The sequence below is a fragment of the Colossoma macropomum genome, unplaced genomic scaffold (assembly GCF_904425465.1).
Source record: "Colossoma macropomum unplaced genomic scaffold, Colossoma_macropomum, whole genome shotgun sequence".
Classification (NCBI taxonomy): Eukaryota; Metazoa; Chordata; class Actinopteri; order Characiformes; family Serrasalmidae; genus Colossoma; species Colossoma macropomum.
The window spans coordinates 4189097-4210219 of record NW_023494809.1 but is presented as its reverse complement, the minus strand read 5'-3'; the positions used below and the strand labels follow the sequence as shown (position 1 = coordinate 4210219).

Here is a 21123-nt window from a genome sequence, read left to right as displayed (position 1 = left end):
GTTTGTTACTCATGACATGAGTTCATGTAAGAACCGTTTTTGAAAACCACAATTAGAACCTCAATTATCACTGGTCTTTTTGTTCTGTTGGTGTAAAAAGATTGAATGTCCACTCTGGGGCTGAACCCGCAAAGCATGGTAACAAAATATATTCATGTGGAAAAGCTGTGGAGCAGTTAGTGTCAGTGCTTCATCAAGGAAGGGCAGATTAACACACACATTAATGAATCAGCCTACTGTTATTAAACTACATTGCTTACTGGACCTCTTTTCTTTCAAGCAACTGTTATTAATAATTAATTATTAATTCAAACATTGGTGTATTTTATCATGTTGTATTTATTTTATAAAGTGTTTTATGAAGGCATTGAGGTGCTTCGTGTCATGCCTAACAGCACTCCTGAACTGTAAATCATTGTAACAAATGGCTTTAAATAGCTTAATACTTTATCAAAAAGTCCATCATTTATGAAATAGAACAGGTTTAATTGAACTGATCCAAAATGTATGATTAAAACGGATGCTGGTTGCAGCTGGAGCATGCTTTTGAACTGTATGTGGGTCAAAAAATTGTAATGTTCAAGAGTGAGAGAAAGAGCAACAGAGAGAAGAGATCTGACATATGAAAAGAATAGACATATATGCCTTTCTCCTTTGGTGGAATCACATTACCTGTGAGCTGAAGACACTGACCCCCCAGGGCTGAGTTTGTATGTTATAGTAAGGCTGGGCAATGTAACAGTATTTACCATTACCATGATTAGTCCTGTTCTATCAGAGTCTTGCAGTTTCTTCAAAAATTCGCTAAACCTCTACATGAAAAACAAAGAAATGAAATTAACTTGTTTAAAAGTTATCTGTAACTTACTGAAAATTGACATACCACAACTTTGCTAGATTAGTCATTGGGGTAGCTGGCAAACTATCCAAAGTACAGTCTAGGCCAGTGGTGTCAGTCCTCAGGGCCCCAAGGCAGTACATGTCTTTACTCAATCCCGTCTCCCAAGCTTGAGAACCACTTGTTCAGTCAAGCATTTTTGAGTGTTTTTTATTCAATGTATTTTATATAATTCAAATTTTTGAATGTAGCACTTTGGTTATGCCCATCAGATTAAAGGTTTTTCTAGCCAAAGGTTATACTAAAATGCTTGTCATTTAAAATTATAATGAACTTGATATCACTGCTGTTGTAATTCAGTTGCAATAAATGACAACGTATGACAGATGAAATATTGGCAAGCAATGGTGCACCTTTACACCAGAATCAAAATGTTTTATGTCATGTGTCAGGTTTTGGGCAAGGTTTTTCTTGGGCTAAAGTTACTTTAGTAAAGTGTCTGTTTTGAGTTGAGACTCAATTGAAGGCAAGTTCAAGTCGAGCTGTGAGTCAGTAAATATGCAGTTTAAGTGTCACTGGAATTCGATCCTCTGACTTGAGTCCTCATCTCCGCTTATACCCTGCCAGTTAACATTGTATAAACTGCCTTTATAAATCATCACATACCACACTAAGTAAGAAAATAGCCTTGCTGATGTGGTTTCTGACGCTGTATGACATATTGTATCTCTAAAAATAGACGCAGTCTAGGCAGGCTTTGAGTTAAAGTTCTTTTGTCCATTTGGTTTAACCATTACCTTAATTAGCTGGACTAGGTGTGGCGGATTACAAGTGGAGGAAGGTAGATCTCCAGAAGCAGGGTTGAAGACCACTATTTTAGTGCATATTTCCTATTTGCTTTACCTGGCTGGACGTCTAACCTTTCCCTCTGCCTTTCTTGTGTCTGACAGGAAAAGAAGCCCATCAGCATCCAGGGACCCGAACCAAAAGTACGACCAAAGGGAGGAGCGGGCCGAGCCCTCACAGTATGCCCCGGGGGAGGCTGGCATGCCACGATCACCATCCGACTACGGGGCCGGGGAGCGGCAGCGGCGCGGAGGCTATGGCCCCTACGAGGATGCAGAATCGGCGCGAGGGGCATACCGTGCTCGGCGAGGTGGATGGCACTCTCAGGAGGAATACCCACCTGAGCCAGGATTCATCCCTGATGGCCCACTGCTGAGCGAGCATGAGCTGCAGAGGCAGCGACAGGAGGAGTACCAGACCCGTTACCGCAGCGACCCCTAACCTGGCCCGATATCCGGTCAAACCGCAGCCATACGAGGAGCAGATGCGGATGCATGCTGAAATGTCCCGCTTTCGACATGAGCGTCGCCATAGCGACGTCTCACTGGCCTATACAGAAATGGATGATCGCTTGGGACCCCCTCTTAGGCCTCATTACCCTCCTGGTCCTGGTCATCCTCACCACACCCACCGGACATCCAACCACAGCCCGCCGGCGGGGAGTGGACCTGTTGGGGTGGAACCACCACCGCTGAGGCGGAGTCAGCAGCACCTGGAACCCGGCTCGGCTGTGCGCAAGAGCAAGCGGGAGAAGATGGAGAGCATGCTGCGCAACGACTCACTCAGCTCTGACCAATCTGAGTCTGTGCGGCCGCCGCCGCCCAAACCGCACAAAAGCAAGCGTGGGGGAAAGATGAGGCAGGTGTCCCTCAGCAGCTCTGAGGAGGAACTGGCCACAACGCCAGAGTATACCAGCTGTGAGGATGTGGAGATCGAGAGCGAGTCAGTCAGCGAGAAAGGTAAGGCAGATGTTGAAACATAAAGACCCTGAATCATGCTGACAAATACTATTTGTTTACATGGCATAATGCCTGTGCTTTAGAATTGGGCTGCAACTAAGAATTATTTCTGAAATCTATACATTGTGCTAATCTGTGGCAACGCTAATTGAACCATTATCACTTCATATTCAGTTCTACTCACGGTGCCACATCACAGCGCTGCCATCAAGTTACTTCTGTAGTATAAATTATTTCTTCTTTGGATCAAAACAATAATAGATATATCGCTTGCGACACTTTCTCTACAGTATTTGTAATCTGTAGGAATCACTGCATGCATTATTATCATTATTGAGCATTACTGAGTGCTGTAGTTTTTAAGAAAACAATGTGGCACTGCATCAGTTTTTCCCATAACTAGCCCGTTCAATAAATAATAGAGTTTGTTGCAGCCCAACTTTATAGTTATTTGAAGAGTTATTATAAAGTTCAGTAGAACTCATTTCTTAAAAGAATGCTGTACCCTAAAATTCTGTGTTAGTAATGAATTCTCTCTTTGTCTTAACCATTGTTAGCCATATTATCAAAGTTGGGTGAAGTATTCTTTTTAAGAATGAAGACACTATATTTTTGCATTATTTGTTTGTGTGTTAAGTACTAATATATACTGCCGTTCAAAAGGAATCACTTGCTGTATTTTAAATTTGTATTATCTACTATATATATATATATATATATATATATATATTATATATATATATATGATTTAATTGTTAAAACTTTGAGTTATTATGGGGCCTTAAAAAGCTGTTGCTGTGGGTTTCTCAGTGTGATTTACAGACTGAGAAAAATTTGCAGCATTTTTCATACAGATTAAGGTTCCCAGTGGTTAGCTAAATTATGAAAATTATGAAAATATAACACTTCATGATTTTCTAAAGGCCTTTATGGCTCAATACTAGAGCGACACTGCTGTAGCTATGGAAAATGCCTTCTTTTTCAGTTTTTAAAGCACATGAGCATGGCTTTGGATATCACTTGCAGTCTGAAGTTTTTCCACCTAGTGCTATGAGCACGCAAGTCGCCATAAACCTACACCAGAAGGGAACACACATGATTGCAGTAACACATATTAAAACGACGTCATTTTTCAAATGATGTTTTGTTACTCATTATTATTATACTTAATATATGATTTTTATTAAAGATTTTAATTCATCTTGGTTTTTAACAAGAAAATAAATTATTTTCAAATGTTACCCAGGCCTAACTGGTGCTAACTTTGGTCCCCCTAGACACGCCGCTTTCCCCTAGTGTTCTACTAATCATTTGAAACTAGTGAAGTTGAAATTTAATATATAACCAAACTCGTTATATATTATTGAAAACAGTAAAAACCTTTGAACGGTAGTGTGTATATGTCAAATATTAGGCTCTCAAAATATTCTCCATGTCATATGATGCTTAACTTTCTTGCACTTCAGCAGTATGAATGTTCTGGTCTGAGATGCTCGGAGTGTGGGCGTGTGTTTGAGAAGATACACTGGAGTGCCCTTAAGCAGAGTGTGTGTGTTCTCATTACTGTTTGCCCTCATGTCCCTTTTTCTGTCCGTGGGTGTGTAGGTGTGTATGTATTTTCGTGTGTGTGTGTGTGTGTGTGTGTGTGTGTGTGTGTGTGTATGTGTGTATGTGTGTCTCAGGCTGACATAGCTGCCCTCTCATTTTGCCCTTCCTCCTCCAGCACCCTGGCTGGCTCTGATCTCTTGGTTCATTCTGCTTTAATGGACTCTGTTACATAACAAAGGAAAAGAAAAACAAGAGTAGAGAAAGGGTGAAACGGGCGAGAGATACTCAGAGAGAGATAGAGAACAGTGACTGTAAGCTTTTGCTGTATAGCGCTAATAAAAATGAATTGTTCCTGTGTGATGAAATACTCCAGTGACACTACTGTTTCTTTGTCAGCTTGACACACAGGCAGCTAGTTGGGTCCTTGTGGCTCGGAGTTGTGTCATCACCACTTTAGTTTAATTAAAGAAGGTGTAGCAAAGGTAATTAAAATTTGGAGGCTAATTACATCATTCCCCATCGGGATTCACCCACAGACCCCTGAGCAGACAGCGAAGGAAATATTATTCCCTGTCAGCTGCATTTTCTATAATTCCAATATTGTTTTCATCTTAATTTTAAAAAGATTTAATGAGAGGAGACATCAGTGGAGCAAAGGTACATGACAGTCATTGAACTGCATGGCAGCTTGCAGTATTTTGTCGGAATATTTGTCATTTGTTGTTGTTTTCCTCCTTTCAGTGAACATATATCAAAAACAGTTGCTAAACATCAGTGTATGAAATGCGTTCATGTAAGCAATTCTTTTTGACTACCGGTGCATATTAATGCATATTAATCAAAACACGGTGGCCAAAAGTATGTGGACACCCCACCTAATTATTGTGTTCTGATGTTTCAGCAGGTCTATAAAATCAAGAACATAGCCATGCAGTCTCAATAGACAAACAGGTCAGTAGAACAGGTCATACTGAAGAACTCAATGACTATAAACGTGCCACTGTCATAGGATGCCACAAGTCAGTCTGTAAAATTACTGCTAGATTTGCCTCAGTCAACTTTAGGTGCCATTATTGTGAAATGTAACTGTCTAGAAACAGTTCAGCCACAGAACGATAGACCATACAAACTCAACGAGCACAAAAATAGTCTATGCTCTGTTGCATCGCTCATTCAGAGTTCCAAACTGCCTCTGGAAGCAACATCAGCACAAAAACTGTGCGTCAGGAGCTTCATGAAATGGGTTTTGTAGCCAATCAGCAGCACGTAAGTCTAAGATCACTATGCACAATGCCAAGCGTTAGCTGAAGTGGTGCAAAGAATGCTACCATTGGACTCTGGAGCAGTTGAAACATGTTCTTTGTAGTGATGAACCAAACTTCACTATCTGTCAGTCTGATGGAGGAATCTGGGTTTGGTAGATACCTTCTATATCTACTGGAATGAATAGTGCCAACAGTAAAGTTTGGTGGAGGAGGGATAATGGTCTGGGGCTGTTTTTTTTAGGGTTTGTCTTTTTCTAGTGAAACTTTAATTAATGCTACAGCATACAAAGGCATTCTCACTACTTGAGAACATAAGAAGATGCTTTTACGTTTTAACAGGACTGTAAAATGTTGCGGTTTTGTTCGTATTTGTGAGTGTGTATATTACACATTGCCGCTCTAAAACACGAGAGCCTAAGTGTGAGCGCATTGTTAAGGACATGATTGAGAAGACAGATATGTCTATGCAGCTTTTTTGCTTACTATGCCAAGTACTCTAGCTGATGTTAGCTAGGTCCAGAAACAGAAAAAATATATTTCTCTGACAAACTAACATGTTGGCACATCGTCCATTAAGGAGTCGACACATCCTCATGAGCACGTAGTGTTGTACCAGATACCTGTCCGTTACTAATAGAACACAAAACGTGCCGATTTCTCTTGCCTTATTTTTTTAATGAAACAGGCTCAGTTTTTTGTGCTACTGATTTATTTTGCATCTTAACACCAGTGGTGTCACCAAAAAGAGGAAGCCTCCAGCACCAGCCCTGTGTTAATTTGGTCCAGCGTACGTTTTTGTTTTTTCCTTCTCCCACAGCTAACTAGGTTTCCATTTATTAACTCTTGATACCAAAATTTGGCAAAATGCACTTCCCTATTGGGTCATGTCTACGGTCACACTGTATGTGGATGGTCCTTTGTAGATGATCTACAGATACTTAAATTTTTTACAGACTTTCTGGTGATAATCAGTTGAGTATCAACAACATTATGGTTAGGGTTAGATTGGCAGTAGGTTTAGGTTTAATTTAAGGTTAGGGTTAGGTTTAGGTTTAACGTTAGATTTAATAGAATCTGTCACACTCAACTTCAAGTTCAGTTGCACTTCATTGATATTTATTTGAATGTTAGTTAAAGACAGACTGAGTAACTACAGTCTATAGTGGACCATGCAAATAAAGTGCTACCATGTCTACATATCGCTGTTGTCAGTTTTTGAAAATGCCTTTTGTCCTTTATATTGTGTGTAAATTTAATGGAGACTGGACCAAATGAAATGGCCCAAAATAACTTGGAAAATGCCTGGTTCCATTGACTTACATTAAAAGTAAAGTAGGTTTTTTCCTTCTCCTGTAAAGCAACCATTTTGGAGATACAAGGTTTTGTTCCGAAGCAGCGATATACTGTAGACTATCACAGTTCTTATTGTAAAATCCTTGAATATCTCAATGTGACTTTTTCCAACATTGTCCAATATTCAGGACCTCCAAAAACTTACTGAACTACCCTCAGGACTTCAAATATTTGGACAAGCTTTTGGCTGAATATCTGCCTACTGTTGGCCTCAGGGTGGGGAAAACATGAACAGGTTTATTGGTAGACATTTAAGTGACAGCAGCCTCCCTGTGTGTGAAGAAGAAGAGAGGGACAGGGCGGACAACAGCAGAGACAGATGAGGCAGCGTGGATGGGAGAATGCAAAGTGGAGGAGGAAGAGAGATACAGAGACAGAAGCTCAGTCATCTCTCCTTATATAACTGTTCCAAGCACAAAGGGGAGAAAGCAGCCCTACATTATTGATGCCCAAGATTTCTAGGTTCCAACACCGGCTCTGACAACAGCAAGGAGGAACGGCAGCTTCCTCTGAAGGTCAGGTGCTTTTTTCCTATAAGAAGAGAGGGGAAAACACTTCAGCCCAGATAAAGCCACCTGTCCGGCTGCCTTTATCAGATGTGAGAGCTGAGAGGTGTTTCACAAAGGCCTAAAAAACACTCATGACTTGTACTTATTGGCTTTTACACTGTCTCCCAGGAGCATAGGAGTTATGACAGTTAAAAACAGTGGAAGAAACAGGTCTATTTGAGATTATTTAGCAACTAAAGACAATTTTCCACCTACATCGGATGTAATCGATCAGCCAAGACACGTTTACACAGCAGGTAAAAGTGGCCCAAATCTGATTTTCTCACCAAATCCGATTTTTTTGTTTGGCTGCTCACATTATTTTTTAAATGTGATCGCTATGTGACATCAGTCTGAACAGATCAGCTCCTAAACTTGCATGTGCAAAAGTTTCATCTGAGTTTCATCTTTGCCAGCACCACAGGAGCGATCGTGAAGTTCCAGTGGCTGACAGCTGGGCTCATCACTCAGAATGTGTTCGGTCTTGCTGTAAAAAAAGCACGTTATTCGGCCACGGTCACGTCTTTGGTTTGTGTCCTCTGAATCTTTATACTTTGCTTTCAGACTTTTAACTGTTCTTTGACGCTGCAGCCTCGATCTCCGGCAGCATTTGGCCATTTCTTTTGAAATATCAGCGAACACGGAGCGGTTGTGACAAGTCTCTTCTAATCTTTTGGTACAGAAACATGAGCCCAAAAGTTTATGTGGTCTCAGCAGTGTGAGATTGGCTACGTATTGGATTTCAGTACTACATATGAAAGTGTCTCAAATCAGTATTGAAAATGTCATATTCAGTGCGTTTTTTGCTGTTCACACTGCCGCAAGGCAACACATCTGTGTCACTCATGAAGAAAAAGATCGGATTTGGGCCACTTTTACCTGCTGTGTGAAAAAAGCCTTAGTGTTAACTATAAAAATGAATAAAACTTCAGCTGTGTAAACTGTGTATCTTAAACGCTGTAGTCTGCCACTTCAGTCAGTAGCTGTTGTGCACCTAACTGCCTGTTGTGTGCACTCATCATGCAGGCGTACGGACACTACAGATTACATTCCTGATTTCTCTTGTTTCTTTTTATAAATAACTGCTAACCAAAGATACACGTTTATAAATAGAAACAACAGAAACTAATCTAGTGTAGATATGCCTTCGTGAATGTGAAAGGGAGTCGGATAAAATGGCCTGTAGCATTCAGCTACAAGGTGAAGTTTTGTTCACTTTTATAGTTCACAGTAAGTCATACTGTGTCCTAAACCACATGTGGGTTGAAAACAGTTTTCAGAATGTTTTTATGGAAAAGTTTTGTGTGGCTGTTGTCTTGTTTGTTAGTAATGTAATTTTAAACTAAAGAAGCAAAACATGGACAACAAGCCTGTTTTGGATGATTGAAGATTTAAGTGGAAAATTGTTTAAATTTACTACATCAGCCAATCACATTGTGACTGATGAGGATACTGCTTACGTGCATGTGACCAAAGATTAGGACTACCAAATTTTACATGGAGAGAGGAGAACTTTGGTAAAATCCATCAGCCAATTATTGGGTGTTGGAAAGGTATTCACATGACATCTTTCATACATATGTATTGTGGGCCCACAAGATCAAAATTACCTCACTTAGAAAGAAAACTTAGGTTCCCTGGGGCTCTTGAAACATGTTTGCACTTTACTCAGGGCCATTGTTTCAGCCCTGAGTTATCCACAGTGATTGGCTTATGGCTTGCACTGAATTCCGGACTGAGAAAAACTTGAAATTACTTCGCTTTATTTATATAATGTGCTGAATTTGTGCTTTCAGCTTTAGAGATTTGAAAGTAATGTTTAGGTACATAAAGTAAGCTAATAGATTGTATGGAAATCTGATACATACAAGTGAGCAAAGCAATGGGTTACTGTTTTGTAATGCCACCCTATTTTATTTGCAGCCTTTATCCTTGAACTCAGTGTAGTGTGTATTAAAGAGAGAAAAATGTAACTTGAGTAAGCTGCCTGACACATACAGCTATGCTGCAGCTCAGAGGGATGCTGGGATAGTGGTGGGTGCTTTGCAGGAAGTTTAATAAGCTGTAGTCGTGTGCGGCAACGAACCGTGATTTAGTGCCTTGTCCCTCGCTCTCTGTTTTCCTCCGTATCGATCAGGAGATGTGCAGACGGAGCAGGAGAAAGAGCGAAAAAGCTGCAGAAAGAGCAAAGCGGAGGATGAATGCAGACACGGCTCATTAGGACGGTCCACGCTTCGACTCAGGCTGTGGCTCCACTGCCACTGTTGCACAGAGAGCCAAATATGGGAATTGGTTTGGGCCAAAAATGGGCGAACTTTTGCAGTGGGATCATAGCCTGTGTCTTAACTTTTGCTTTGATCTAGAGATTAAAAAATGACTTAACCTCTACATTGATTATTACTATAAAAAAGGCTGCTGGCCAATGTATTAATTGGTCCTAAATGAGAAAATGTACCTATTATTATGGGGCCACGGAGAGTAATTAAAACTTTTAATATGCTACAGGCATTGCCCCTAGTTCTATTCACACAGTATCTTAAAGTAAAATATCAGCTTCTTCCCTTTTATAATGACCAAAAGACAGGATGATGTCTTTGCTTAGCTGGGAATTTTTCAGGTATATTAGTATATCAACTGAATTGACCAAAAATTGAATGGACTTAAGTGCGTCCTGAAATCAAGAGAATGCCCAAATGCTTGTTTTCTAAAAAAATAGCTAATCAAAATAGTAAGGCCAAAAAAGATTCCTCCAGTTAGTAATTTGGAGATTCCATATATGAACTTTGAAGGAAACATTATGCATAATTTATTGGTTAAGATGTAAACAAATTCATTCAGTTAGAATTGTTCACAGCGGTTCATGACTAATAGGAACAAGGAGTCCAGAGCGTCTAATGCTTCGAAAAGCTCCCACACAGAAAATTATTATATTAAAATGAATGTGAATATGCTGTCTGATGTCTGAGACATTATTTAGCCAAAAATGTGTTCTTAAATTACGTGCCAGGTGGTGAGGTACATGCAGGGTGAGAAAAGAAAACAGATTGTCATATTTTTCAAGCAAAACACATTGTCGCTGTCGGGACAAAACCTCCCCAAAATGGCAAATTCACAGAAGAAGGTAAAATGTTCCGAGTCACTATTTTTCCTACATTATATATAAAATTTGTGTAGGTTCCCTGGTAGTTTTGGAAATAAACTAAAATGGCTATAGTCGTTCCTGTCACCACCACTTCATTTGAAAGACCACTGTGTCATTATGTTTCTCTACAGTAAACCACTTCACATCAGTCCACTTTTAGTTTACATCTCAATGACTGATTTATGCGCAAATTTTAAAGCTCAGAATCCTCTGTTAAGCAGTTGTGTCTGGACTCTCCATCCAGACTAATTTGTCTTGTATTTGTTTTTATTGTACTTTTATGTACATGAAACACTTTAAATTCTTGTAGTATATAGAACATGTTAGATTAACAAACTTGCCTTGGCTTTAAATAATTGTACCTGATTTTAAAGTGAATGTATTTGTTCTTCCCTCATTGTTTTCCTTTCTGCCACGAGGTGTAAACCAGACAGTGTTTGTTGTTATTGGCAAAGTTATTTTTGGTCCATTCAGGAGGGCTGTGTATCAATGCTCATTTTATTAACACGTGCAATGTTTCATTTGTCTTTCGCTCTCGTCCTGTGCCTTCCCCCCCCCCGCCGCTCGTAGTAAAAACAGTGTCAATAATTAATGATCCAATTAATAGTTTACACTGGGTTTTTATTGAGTTGTCAGGGTGATGGAGAGCCTGGAGACTGTAGCCTCAGACCTGTGCGCAAGCCTGATTCAGCAATTCAGCCTCCTGCTGAGAGGGGGCGAGAGAGATGGGGGGGGGAGAGAGAGAGAGAGAGAGAGAGAGAATGGAAAATGATACAGAGAGAAAGATGGGAAATGATTAAGAGAGAGAGAGAGATGGGAAATGATAGAGAGAGAGATGGGAAATGAGAGAGGGAGAGAGATGGAAAGAGAGAGAGGAGCCCTACAGTTGAAGTACTAAGATCGCTGATGCTCAGCTCTTCCCCGTGCCAAGTGAAAGAAAGCAGCAGAGAGTGAAAAGCAAAGTCTCCAAAGGTAACCAGAGCAGCGCTGATTTCAGGGAAATCAAAAAGAGAGGAAAGAGAGGGAGGGAAGCTGCTGTTTTGGACATTATTTTGTTCATGAAACCTTTTTTGATGAAGTAAATGTCCTCAAATTCCCACACAAGTTTGAAGAACAATGTAAAGGTATTGAAGTTAATATAGCATTAATGATGTGTCATTATGTCACCTAGCTACCATATCAAACCGGTCATCATTGCTTATAGTCATAAGGCAATTACTGATTTAAAAAAGTTAAGATACTCATAACCATAAGCTTTATGTTTGATAGTTGTATTTTTGTGTTTCAGTGCCTGTTTTCTTGTATTAAGTAGGGCCTCACAGATATGAACATTTTGTGACCGACATCAATTTTAAGGAGCTAAAAATTCAAATAACTGATTATATTGTTGATTATATTGTTTTCATCTGAAATTATTCATGTCCAATTCCATCCGCTAGCTAGATGACCCCAAGTCACAGGATGCTACCAACACTGATAGGATTAAGGCCAGCACGGGTTTTCTCCAGGTCACATGAAGCACCACTACATCTTTTTGAACTGCTGCTAATGCAGCATCATCAACTGAACCCACTTGGAGAAATAAATTCCTGGCAGATGTAAATGTGGGTGATGTGGCCATTCATGAATTACCATGATATTGCTATACCTCAAATTCTTAATACTTCTTAAATTCTTAATTTTTTGGCATACACAAGTTCTTAATATATTCTGTACACCACACTCAGTGGGGTCAGAAATGAAGAGCTCAGGGTAAAAGTGCCCAAAAGTTATAAAAATTAGTGCATGAAACACGGAATAAAAATATCTAATAAATTCCTCTGTTTTGTATAGAAGTGCGTGCCTTAACGTGTATTCCTGTGGAGCAGTTATCTTGTATAAGGAAATCTTTTACATTATGTAATTACGTTCATATTTAATGTTGATTTTATCAGCCGTGATTGTACAGTAAGTTATTATTGTAGTGATTTGATTTACGACCTCTTTCTTTAAAGTTAGAAAAGTCTCGTGCTCTCGTAGGAGTCACAAACACCCCTGAAACTTTAATAATAAATTTAATTTCCATCAGTTCATTTGAGAGGGGTGTATGCACCATGCTGCTCAAAATAGTCATTTTAATGTCCTAATGTTATAAGCTGTTTTGCAACATTACAGTTTCCCTCCCAGAGCACACTGTTAAAGTCTCATCAGAAACTTCAGTCAGGAGCCCAAAGCAGACCCAGTAGCACTTTAGATTGAGGTCAGGGTTGCGCTCAGCCACCAAATTTTGTCCCACTAAAATGTGTTGCTGACTTCCATCCTGCTCTTTGCAGGCTGTGTGATAAGCTATTCCCTTCAGCAAACTTTGCTCAAAACTACATCTCATTTATTTTCTCTTCCAAACAACCAAACCAAAAAAAAAAGACCAGGGCCATGGTACCTCGGGCAGAATATCTCACTTTCACAGAAAATTTTAGTATTTTGCAAAAGTGATATCACAGAGTGCAGTATTTTGTGTGAGTGTTTTACTGTGGCCTTTCTAAATCAATCAGATGTTCTTTGGACGAATCAAGTCATTCATATGATCATTCATCATATTGGAAGAATGACAATATGTAGCAATATAATCACAACATGGTGTTTTGTCCTATTGTGGCACCCTAACCACAATAATGAACTACTATTTTGAGATGGTTCCTAACCCTGAAGCAGACATAGAAGTTGAAGCTTATTGTTTGTGAAATTAAAGAACACATAATAAAGAAAGAACAGAATTGTCAGTGTCTCATGAACTTTACTGTCTGAGAATTTGTGTAAACTTAAACTGATGCCTTCTCCAAAGCCTTTTTGCCTGAGGCCATTTAGAAAGGCCTGTTTCACCTGATGAATGAGAGCTGAGACACGTGTTTTTACCCAAGACCTGAAGCTGTATTAAAAAACGTACATCCTATCGCATATAGCAGACGTTTGAACACCCCTGGTCCAATTACATGTTTTGTTAAAATAAGCTAACACATCCTCTACAGAGAACACACTTGAATATGCTGTTTATATGCACAATTTCTATTTGTTGGGTTTAACATGCTTGAAAAAAAACAAAAAAACAAATGTTATATGTGCCGTAACTTTTTCATGAGCCACATTTTTTCCCAATGTGTTATGTTCAGCAAATAAACAGCAACTGTGCATTAAAATGTGCAGAAGTGTTCTCTGCAGAGAACGTGTGAACTTTTCACTCAGATAATCAACAAAACATGTCATTTTACAGCGGTGCCCTAACTTTGGCGTATGACTGTAGGCTTTTTGGCTTTTTGTACAGGCGTGATGTCACAGTGTGACTTTTCCCCCCAATATTGTACTCAGATGACAGCCTGAGAGTGTGTGTGGGTGAAGATGAGTGAGCGAATGACCATGTTTTGTATGTGTTTTTGACCATGTATGTCCTTCTGTGCTGTTTCCCTGGACTTCTTTCTTCTTTTTCTCCTCACTCTCTGCATTGTGCTCTCTGCTGCTGCCCGCTGGTGTGTGTGTGTGTGTGTGTGTGTGTGTGTGTGTGTGTGTGCACGTGGGGAACTCACAGGAGATTTAGATGGCCACTGGTGGGACCATGCGACGTGGCATAGCAGCGATACCTCCTCTATGTCTTTGGTGAGACATGCGGAGCCTAGTCCCACCCTACCTCGCTCTGTCTATCTCTGTCTCTCTCTTTCTCTCTCTCTCTCTCTTACTCTCTCTCTGTCTCTGTCCCCTCAGTCTCTTGTCATTTCATGGTTTCCTTTGATTTATTTTCACCTTTGCATGTCTTTTTTCTTTCTTTCTTTTTTGCTTTTTTTTTCGTTTTTGTTCTTTATTCCACGCCTGTAGGGGACAGTCAAAGGGGAAAAAGAAAAACTATTGAGCAGGCACACATCTTATCAGAGGGCCAAAAGAAAATGGTGCGCTTTTGGGGCCACTCTTTGGAAGAGGATGCCGAGTGGTGTGAGCCGCAGGTTAAAGACTCGGGCGTTGACACATGCAGTAGCACCACCCTAAACGAGGAGCATAGCCATAGTGAGAAGGTACTGGGACCTATTCCAGCCTGCATTCTCTCTCTCTTGAGTTAATTTATTTATTTATTTTGCTCTTTTCATTTGTCTTCTCATCTGGTCTTTTGTTTTCTTTATTTGTGTTTTCTTTTATTTTTGTCAGTGATTGTGAATAGGTGAAATGTTGATTTGGTTTCCTCTATCAGTGTTGAGTTATTTGAAGCAATGGTTCGGCCAGAGATCAAATTTACATAGTTGTCCCCTTACTGCAAACGCAGTCGGTCAGTTAAGACGTGTTTGGTGTCTAAAATTTTTCTCTTTAGTTTTTGGAGCTACAAGGCTAATCTAGCTAATAAGTAACTGAAGCTTAGAGCCACACATTAGCATCATGGAAACCATATAGATTAAATAAGCTATCATACATGCCTCAAACCATAAACTGTTGAGTAGTCTCAAAAGTATGTTACATAGTTTAAAACAGTTGTAGCTGTCTGAAGTTGGAGCTTCAGACACATACATGCCTCAGACTGCATCAAATTGTTACATAATCTGTAATAGACCTGCTTATGTGGTTTCTGATACCTCATGACATACTATATAAAATAAACATAAGATAATAAGATATATATATATATATATATATATATATATATATGAATGAAGTGGATGAATGAGATGAACCTTTTAGCCAACTGTGTCTGAACACATCGGAATTAGACCTCCGCATTTAACCCATTCGTGCAGTGAAACACCACATACACACTAGTGAACACACACACACTAGGGGGCAGTAAGCACACTTGCCCGGAGCGGTGGGCAGCCCTATCCACGGTGCCTGGGGAGCAGTTGGGGGTTAGGTGCCTTGCTCAAGGGCACTTCAGTCACGTACTGTCAGCTGAGGGGATCGAACCGACACAGTGTTAGAAACCACATTTGAGATGACAGAGTGTTTCTCTGCTGGCCCCCTAGTGACCATTCCGCCAGGTTATCACTTTGGATAATTTTTAAACAATTCGGGTATTTGAATATTTTTTAATCAATATTATCAAATGCAGTATTTTTCGCCATAACTCTTCCAATCAGACGTCACTGCTATATTATGATTAATACACTTTTTTATTAGACCAGTGAAAATGTGTTTTCCATAATATTTCGACTGTTATTCTTTTCAAAAATTCTTTTCATATGTAGTTTATACAGTGCTAACTCATACCTGTAAGCATCCGTTACATGTTAACCACATTAGCCTTGTAGCTCCAGTACAAAACTAAAGAACCAAACTTCTTGACTGATGGACTACATTTGGGGTCAGGGGAGAATTGTGTTTGTTTGAATTTTTTGGCTGAACCATCACTTTAAGAATGTCATTTTTTGTTTTATTGGAAATTTTTGTTTTTGTTTGGTTGCGTTTATTTTGTTTTTTGGCAGCACTTTGGCTGTAGCTGGGATGTTGCTAAGCGTGGAGGGGGGACCTCTTGCTTGCTCTGTGGTTGTGGGCTTTTGTAGCTGGAGCTGATCGTGTCGTAGTGTGGGTACTGAGCTAGAGTGTGTGCCAGGAGCATCACTTATTCCTCCACTCCTCGATGTGTATGTTTTGTCATGGCACTTAGAGAATGTGGGGTCCCCCTTTCTAGGTGCATGCCCTTCCAGCCTTCTCTCACTTTTCTTTTTTGTGTCGTTGCCATGTGGTAACCATGCCCGTTTACAGCAAGGCATATAGGCCTCTCATGTAGGCCCTAGACCCTCTGTGGTACGCCCTCTTTAACCTACCCCAAACCAACCCCACCCCAACCCTACAACAGAACCGGACGGACCACCACACACCCCAGAAAACCCACCACTCTCCACCGACTCCAGCACTGACACACCAGAACACTTCAACACACGCACAGTGTAGCTGGGTGGGGGGAGGGGGAGTTGTTTGTGGCACAGATAAGTTATGTTTTTCTTTTTTCCCTTTCACTGTCGTATATGTTGAAGTTTGATTATTATCACATGGTTCTTCATTTTTAAGGGGGTGGTTCTTGTGCTTTGTCCATCTTGCTGTCTGTGTTTGTGTTGTTTGCTTTCTTTATTGCGGGATTTGTGCTTGGTGCTGGCGGGCTGGCAGGGTTGGGAACAGCGTTTTGGGGAGTACCTGGGGGAGGGGCTTGCATGCTAATCACTACCACAATCATTTGATCACATAAACTCTGGGCTAATTTAATATTAATTTAATATAATTTAATTAATTTTATATAATTCATGTAATAAAAGTTGATATGCCAAAAAATGTCATTTAAGGTTCAAGATGAAAAAGACCTAGTTAAGCAATAGGTCTGTGAAAGTAAGAAATAAAAAGTAAATATAAATTGGGACAAAGTTATCAACAAATATAGAGATTTGGGTTATTTAAAAGCATAGGTATTTTATAGCTTGATAATCAGTATGTGTAGGACAGTTTCCAAATGCCCCAGAGGGTGCAATGACTAAACATTTAAATGTGGTTACGAAATAAAAATACAGGGCAGTTTACTTATTGGTCTCTCAAAACAAAAATACACACCTGGAAACGGCTTGTTAAACTTTTGATCCTGGATTGTGGCAAATTTATTGCAAACAAGGGTACAGCCCCTATAAAACCCACCCCCAAATTCCACTAGTCCATAGCAGAGTACAGTCAGTAACACAAGCAAAAAAAAAAGCAAAACACATCTGGAATAAAAAAAAATAACACAAACAAAACAAGCTAGCTACTAAAACGCTATCATTAGCTAATGGAGCTGTTTTATTTTTATGTAATGTGTGTTTACTCCACACATCTGCATGCTTAATTGATATCTTAGAGGGATTTTTCAGCCATAGCAACTTAGCATAGCAACAAATGATACACCCATGGGCTACTGACAGGCTTGTAGCCTGTTAGACAGTGTCGACGAGCAAGCCATTGCCCCTTACTTAGAGCTCCGTCTTTACAAAGCTTTGAAATGTTTTTGAAATTTAAGACTTTGACTTTTTAGGGTGGAAATAAATAATGTTCTTGTCCATATGTAGACCAAAAATTCTCATTATTGGCCACAGATGTTGTGACGAGATAATGTGTGGTCCCATGAGACTACTCACTACTGTGTGTTTAATTAAAATAAAAACAAGGTTTTGGATAACAGATTGGAGTTCCTAACGCTTGTGCATGTAAAAAGAAAGAAAAAACTATAAATGTTACTTATTTCATGCTTAGATGTCAGGAGTGACAAAATTTTGGGTGGTCCGCAGTTTTACTAAGCAGCAAGAGCAGTTTCATTAATGCTGGAAATGGAAATGGCATCAATACCAAATAGTTTCTGTTCTGTTTTACTAATCCCTAAGCATCTAATCTCGCCTAAATGTTTTTGGCTGATTGACCAATAACTGAAACTGGGTTCATGTGATCACCTGAACGCTAAAACTGATTGCTCCTTCCCCACCCCCACTGTAGTCTTCCACTCTACATGTCAAAATTAGATTCTTTGGACAAGTTTAGTTGTAAACTAGACTTTCTCTTTTAATTCAACCTAATAGCACCCTGTCACGTGGCAGCCGTCCAAAGATGGGGATCGGCTGATTGGCCGGATTTTGCTCAACAAGCGCCTGAAGGACGGGAGCGTGCCGCGGGACTCCGGAGCGCTCCTGGGTTTAAAGGTGAGACTGAGTGAACGTGCATGTTCGCTCTGTGGGTAGGTCATTGAGATGGGCAGTGTGGACCTTCTGCAGTGCACTAATACTCTTTTATTGTCAATATATATATGAAATACTCTGTCACTGTAATTGCTGCAATATGAAAACCCGTTTTTATGTCTTTACACCTTTTACACCAGCAGCTGCCCTTTACATTGTAAGAACACTTCATTATGACGAACGGAGCAATAAAAATGATTAAAGTTACTTTCTAGTTACATTAGTGAACATTAACCTTTTGTTACCTCTTGGTGATACAGTCGGCCGGCATGTTTAGTTCATTCCCATATGTTGATATCGATTCCAAACAGGGCACAATTCCACTAAACAGTTCTGGCAATAATTATTTCTCGATACTAAGCAAATGCAGATTATATAATGTTTTCTACAATGTTTTCAAATATGTTTGGACGCACATGCAGATAGTCAAGAAATGACGCATGTTCTATAGCTTAGCTGATTAACGAGCATACTTGAAAGATGCACTTTTCCGAAGTTGTCTAACTGCAGCAACAGTATGGTTGCATTATGAGATTAATTCATTGAATAAGATTCATTAATCATTCACTGATCATTTGTATGTTTGTACTATCTGCTGTGACTGTGCTTGAGATAAAAAATATTCAGTAATTTTTATTTCTGCTGTGGGTTGTTTTAATACGCTTTCCATTTGATATTAGTTAATATCTGTTACAACTGTCACATGCAAAAGGATTAAAGTACTTTTAGCTTGGTAAGCAGGCAAGACAGTAAAGGGGAATTCCACCTTTTTTCTATAGTTCTGCCCAATTACATGATTAAGATGTAAACAAAAGTCATTCAGGGTAGATTAATGTGAAAGGCTCCTTACAGTGCTTACAGTGTCAGAATTGTTCCCAGTGGTGGTGATAGGAACCAGACATCCACCTCTAAAAGCTTCCTCATAGAAAATTGTTATATAAAATGGTTATGAATACGCTAGCTGATGCCTTAGACATTGTTTTATGGTAGTTGTAAGAAGATTTGGCCTAAATGTATTTAAAAAACAATCGTGGCAGAGAGATGCAAGGAAAAATAGTCCCCAAATATTTTTTTAAGGTTCATCACTGTTTAACCATCATCACCATTACATGTAAAAACTTAAAAGGGTTGGTGGCTTTAGGAAAATGTTAATTATAATGGCTAGGGGATGCATAATCGGAATTTTGCTCAAATCAGCCAATTTATTGTTTTAAATTTGCCAGATTTTTGTTGCAGTTCTATGGGGTAAATATGTGCTCTTGTGCTGTATTTGAATGCTGTTGACACCAAAGTATTGTAGCATAATTATGCATGACTCTTTGTGGTAAACAGCCAGTAGCTTTTTACTTTCAGTGTGGCACTTTATTTCATTCATGTTATTTAAATAGGCAGCTGATTTAAAATGGAAAAACGTGGCTCATTGTGTTGTTTATATTGCCAGTTTGGCTAATAATAGGACTAGAGTGTTTCATATAGTTATTTACCCCACACAGTGTGAGCTTCAGATGTTAAAAAAGGGCAGTAAATCAGAATCAGCCATAAAATTTCATGATCGGTACGTCCCTAAAAATGGAAGTGTACACCTAGTTCCTATCACCACCACTCAGTCATCAGAGTAAGTTTCTTAATTAACCATTTCATATCTAACTACCCTGAATGACTTTGTTTACATCTCACCTACTGAATTATGCAGAAACGCTGAACATTTGCTGGAACTCTCCTTTAATTGTGTGAGAGTATATGAGCCGTGTGTGTGTGTGTGTGTGTGTGTGAGCTGTCCTGGTGAAAGAGGAGGTTCTGAGTGAAAGAGTTGAGTGGCTATAGAGTGAGTCCAGAGATGGACTAGTCGTTACTGATTGAGTGAACTTGAATGGCTGATCTTTCGCCCTCTTCTCCCAGCAGCAGCTTGCTGATCACACGCAGGCCACCCGTGCACACACACACACACACACTCACACACACACATAAACATATACACACATGCTCAAACACAAGTGTGATTCCCTGCAGCTCTGTGCCTCACGTTACATAAAGCCATTTTCATCCAGGAGGCAGCTCTGTAATCTCCTTTTGTACATTTGCGTTGGGCTGCCATTAGTGTGGATTTGATTTGTATGATGCTCTGAGAAGGCAAATGGGTTCGTGGGGCTTATAGTACAGATAGTACAGACCTCCAGGCCTTTTCCTATCAGTCAGCGATTTTCAGCACCATGGACAGCTCCTCAGCAACATAATGTGGACCGGTCCCAAAAGCATGGAGGTCTTTTATTGATCATCTGCAGTGCTGTTCGTTTCAGATAAACTGAGTGGTGAAAGGGCCCATGTCATGGAAAACCAAACTTCCGAGTTTGAAATAATACGTAAGCATTGTTAAAGTTTTAAAACGTTCCATTCACTCACCGGTTCGTACAGTCCATATATGCTAACTATATTGCAAAAACAGCCCATTTTGAATTTGCTGTGACTGTGATGTCACAAGAACCAGCTCACTGACATATATCCATCTACTCAGGCTACAGCAGTTTAGCCCCGCCCATTCATAATGAGGTTTGAAGGAGGGTTTTCACCTTTGAGTGCTTTTTGAATGAGGCACAGTACAGGGCAGTCAATCAGAACAGAGCTCATTATTCTCATCATTACCTTATGTCAGTCATAAATGCACAATAAAAAAAACAGTGTTTAATTTTAAGGGATAAAGAGGTTGAAAAGTGGTCACATGAGAGTTAATTTAAACCATTTTTGGTCCATAGAACCACACAGATGTTATAAGTGCACCTCAGGGGAAAAATCAATTAATACAAAAATATGTTGGAAAATATGTTGTCATTGTCCAAAGAAAAACAAGTATCTCCAAAATGTCAACTTTACAGTCGAGGGCAAAAACCTTCTTAACTTTTAATGTAAGTTAATGTGAAGAGGCTTTATTA

The 21123-nt window shown here is 39.6% G+C and overlaps 1 protein-coding gene across 1 annotated transcript in view; it reads left to right on the top strand.

The window, feature by feature from the left end:
- The window catches only part of rims2a (regulating synaptic membrane exocytosis 2a), a 198512-nt gene that overhangs the window by 41058 nt on the left and 136331 nt on the right, over positions 1 to 21123 (top strand). Inside the window, 4 exon segments of the mRNA XM_036558135.1 lie at positions 1789 to 2119; positions 2121 to 2643; positions 14059 to 14126; positions 18041 to 18160. Of these exon segments, the coding sequence (XP_036414028.1) occupies positions 1789 to 2119; positions 2121 to 2643; positions 14059 to 14126; positions 18041 to 18160 (1042 nt within the window).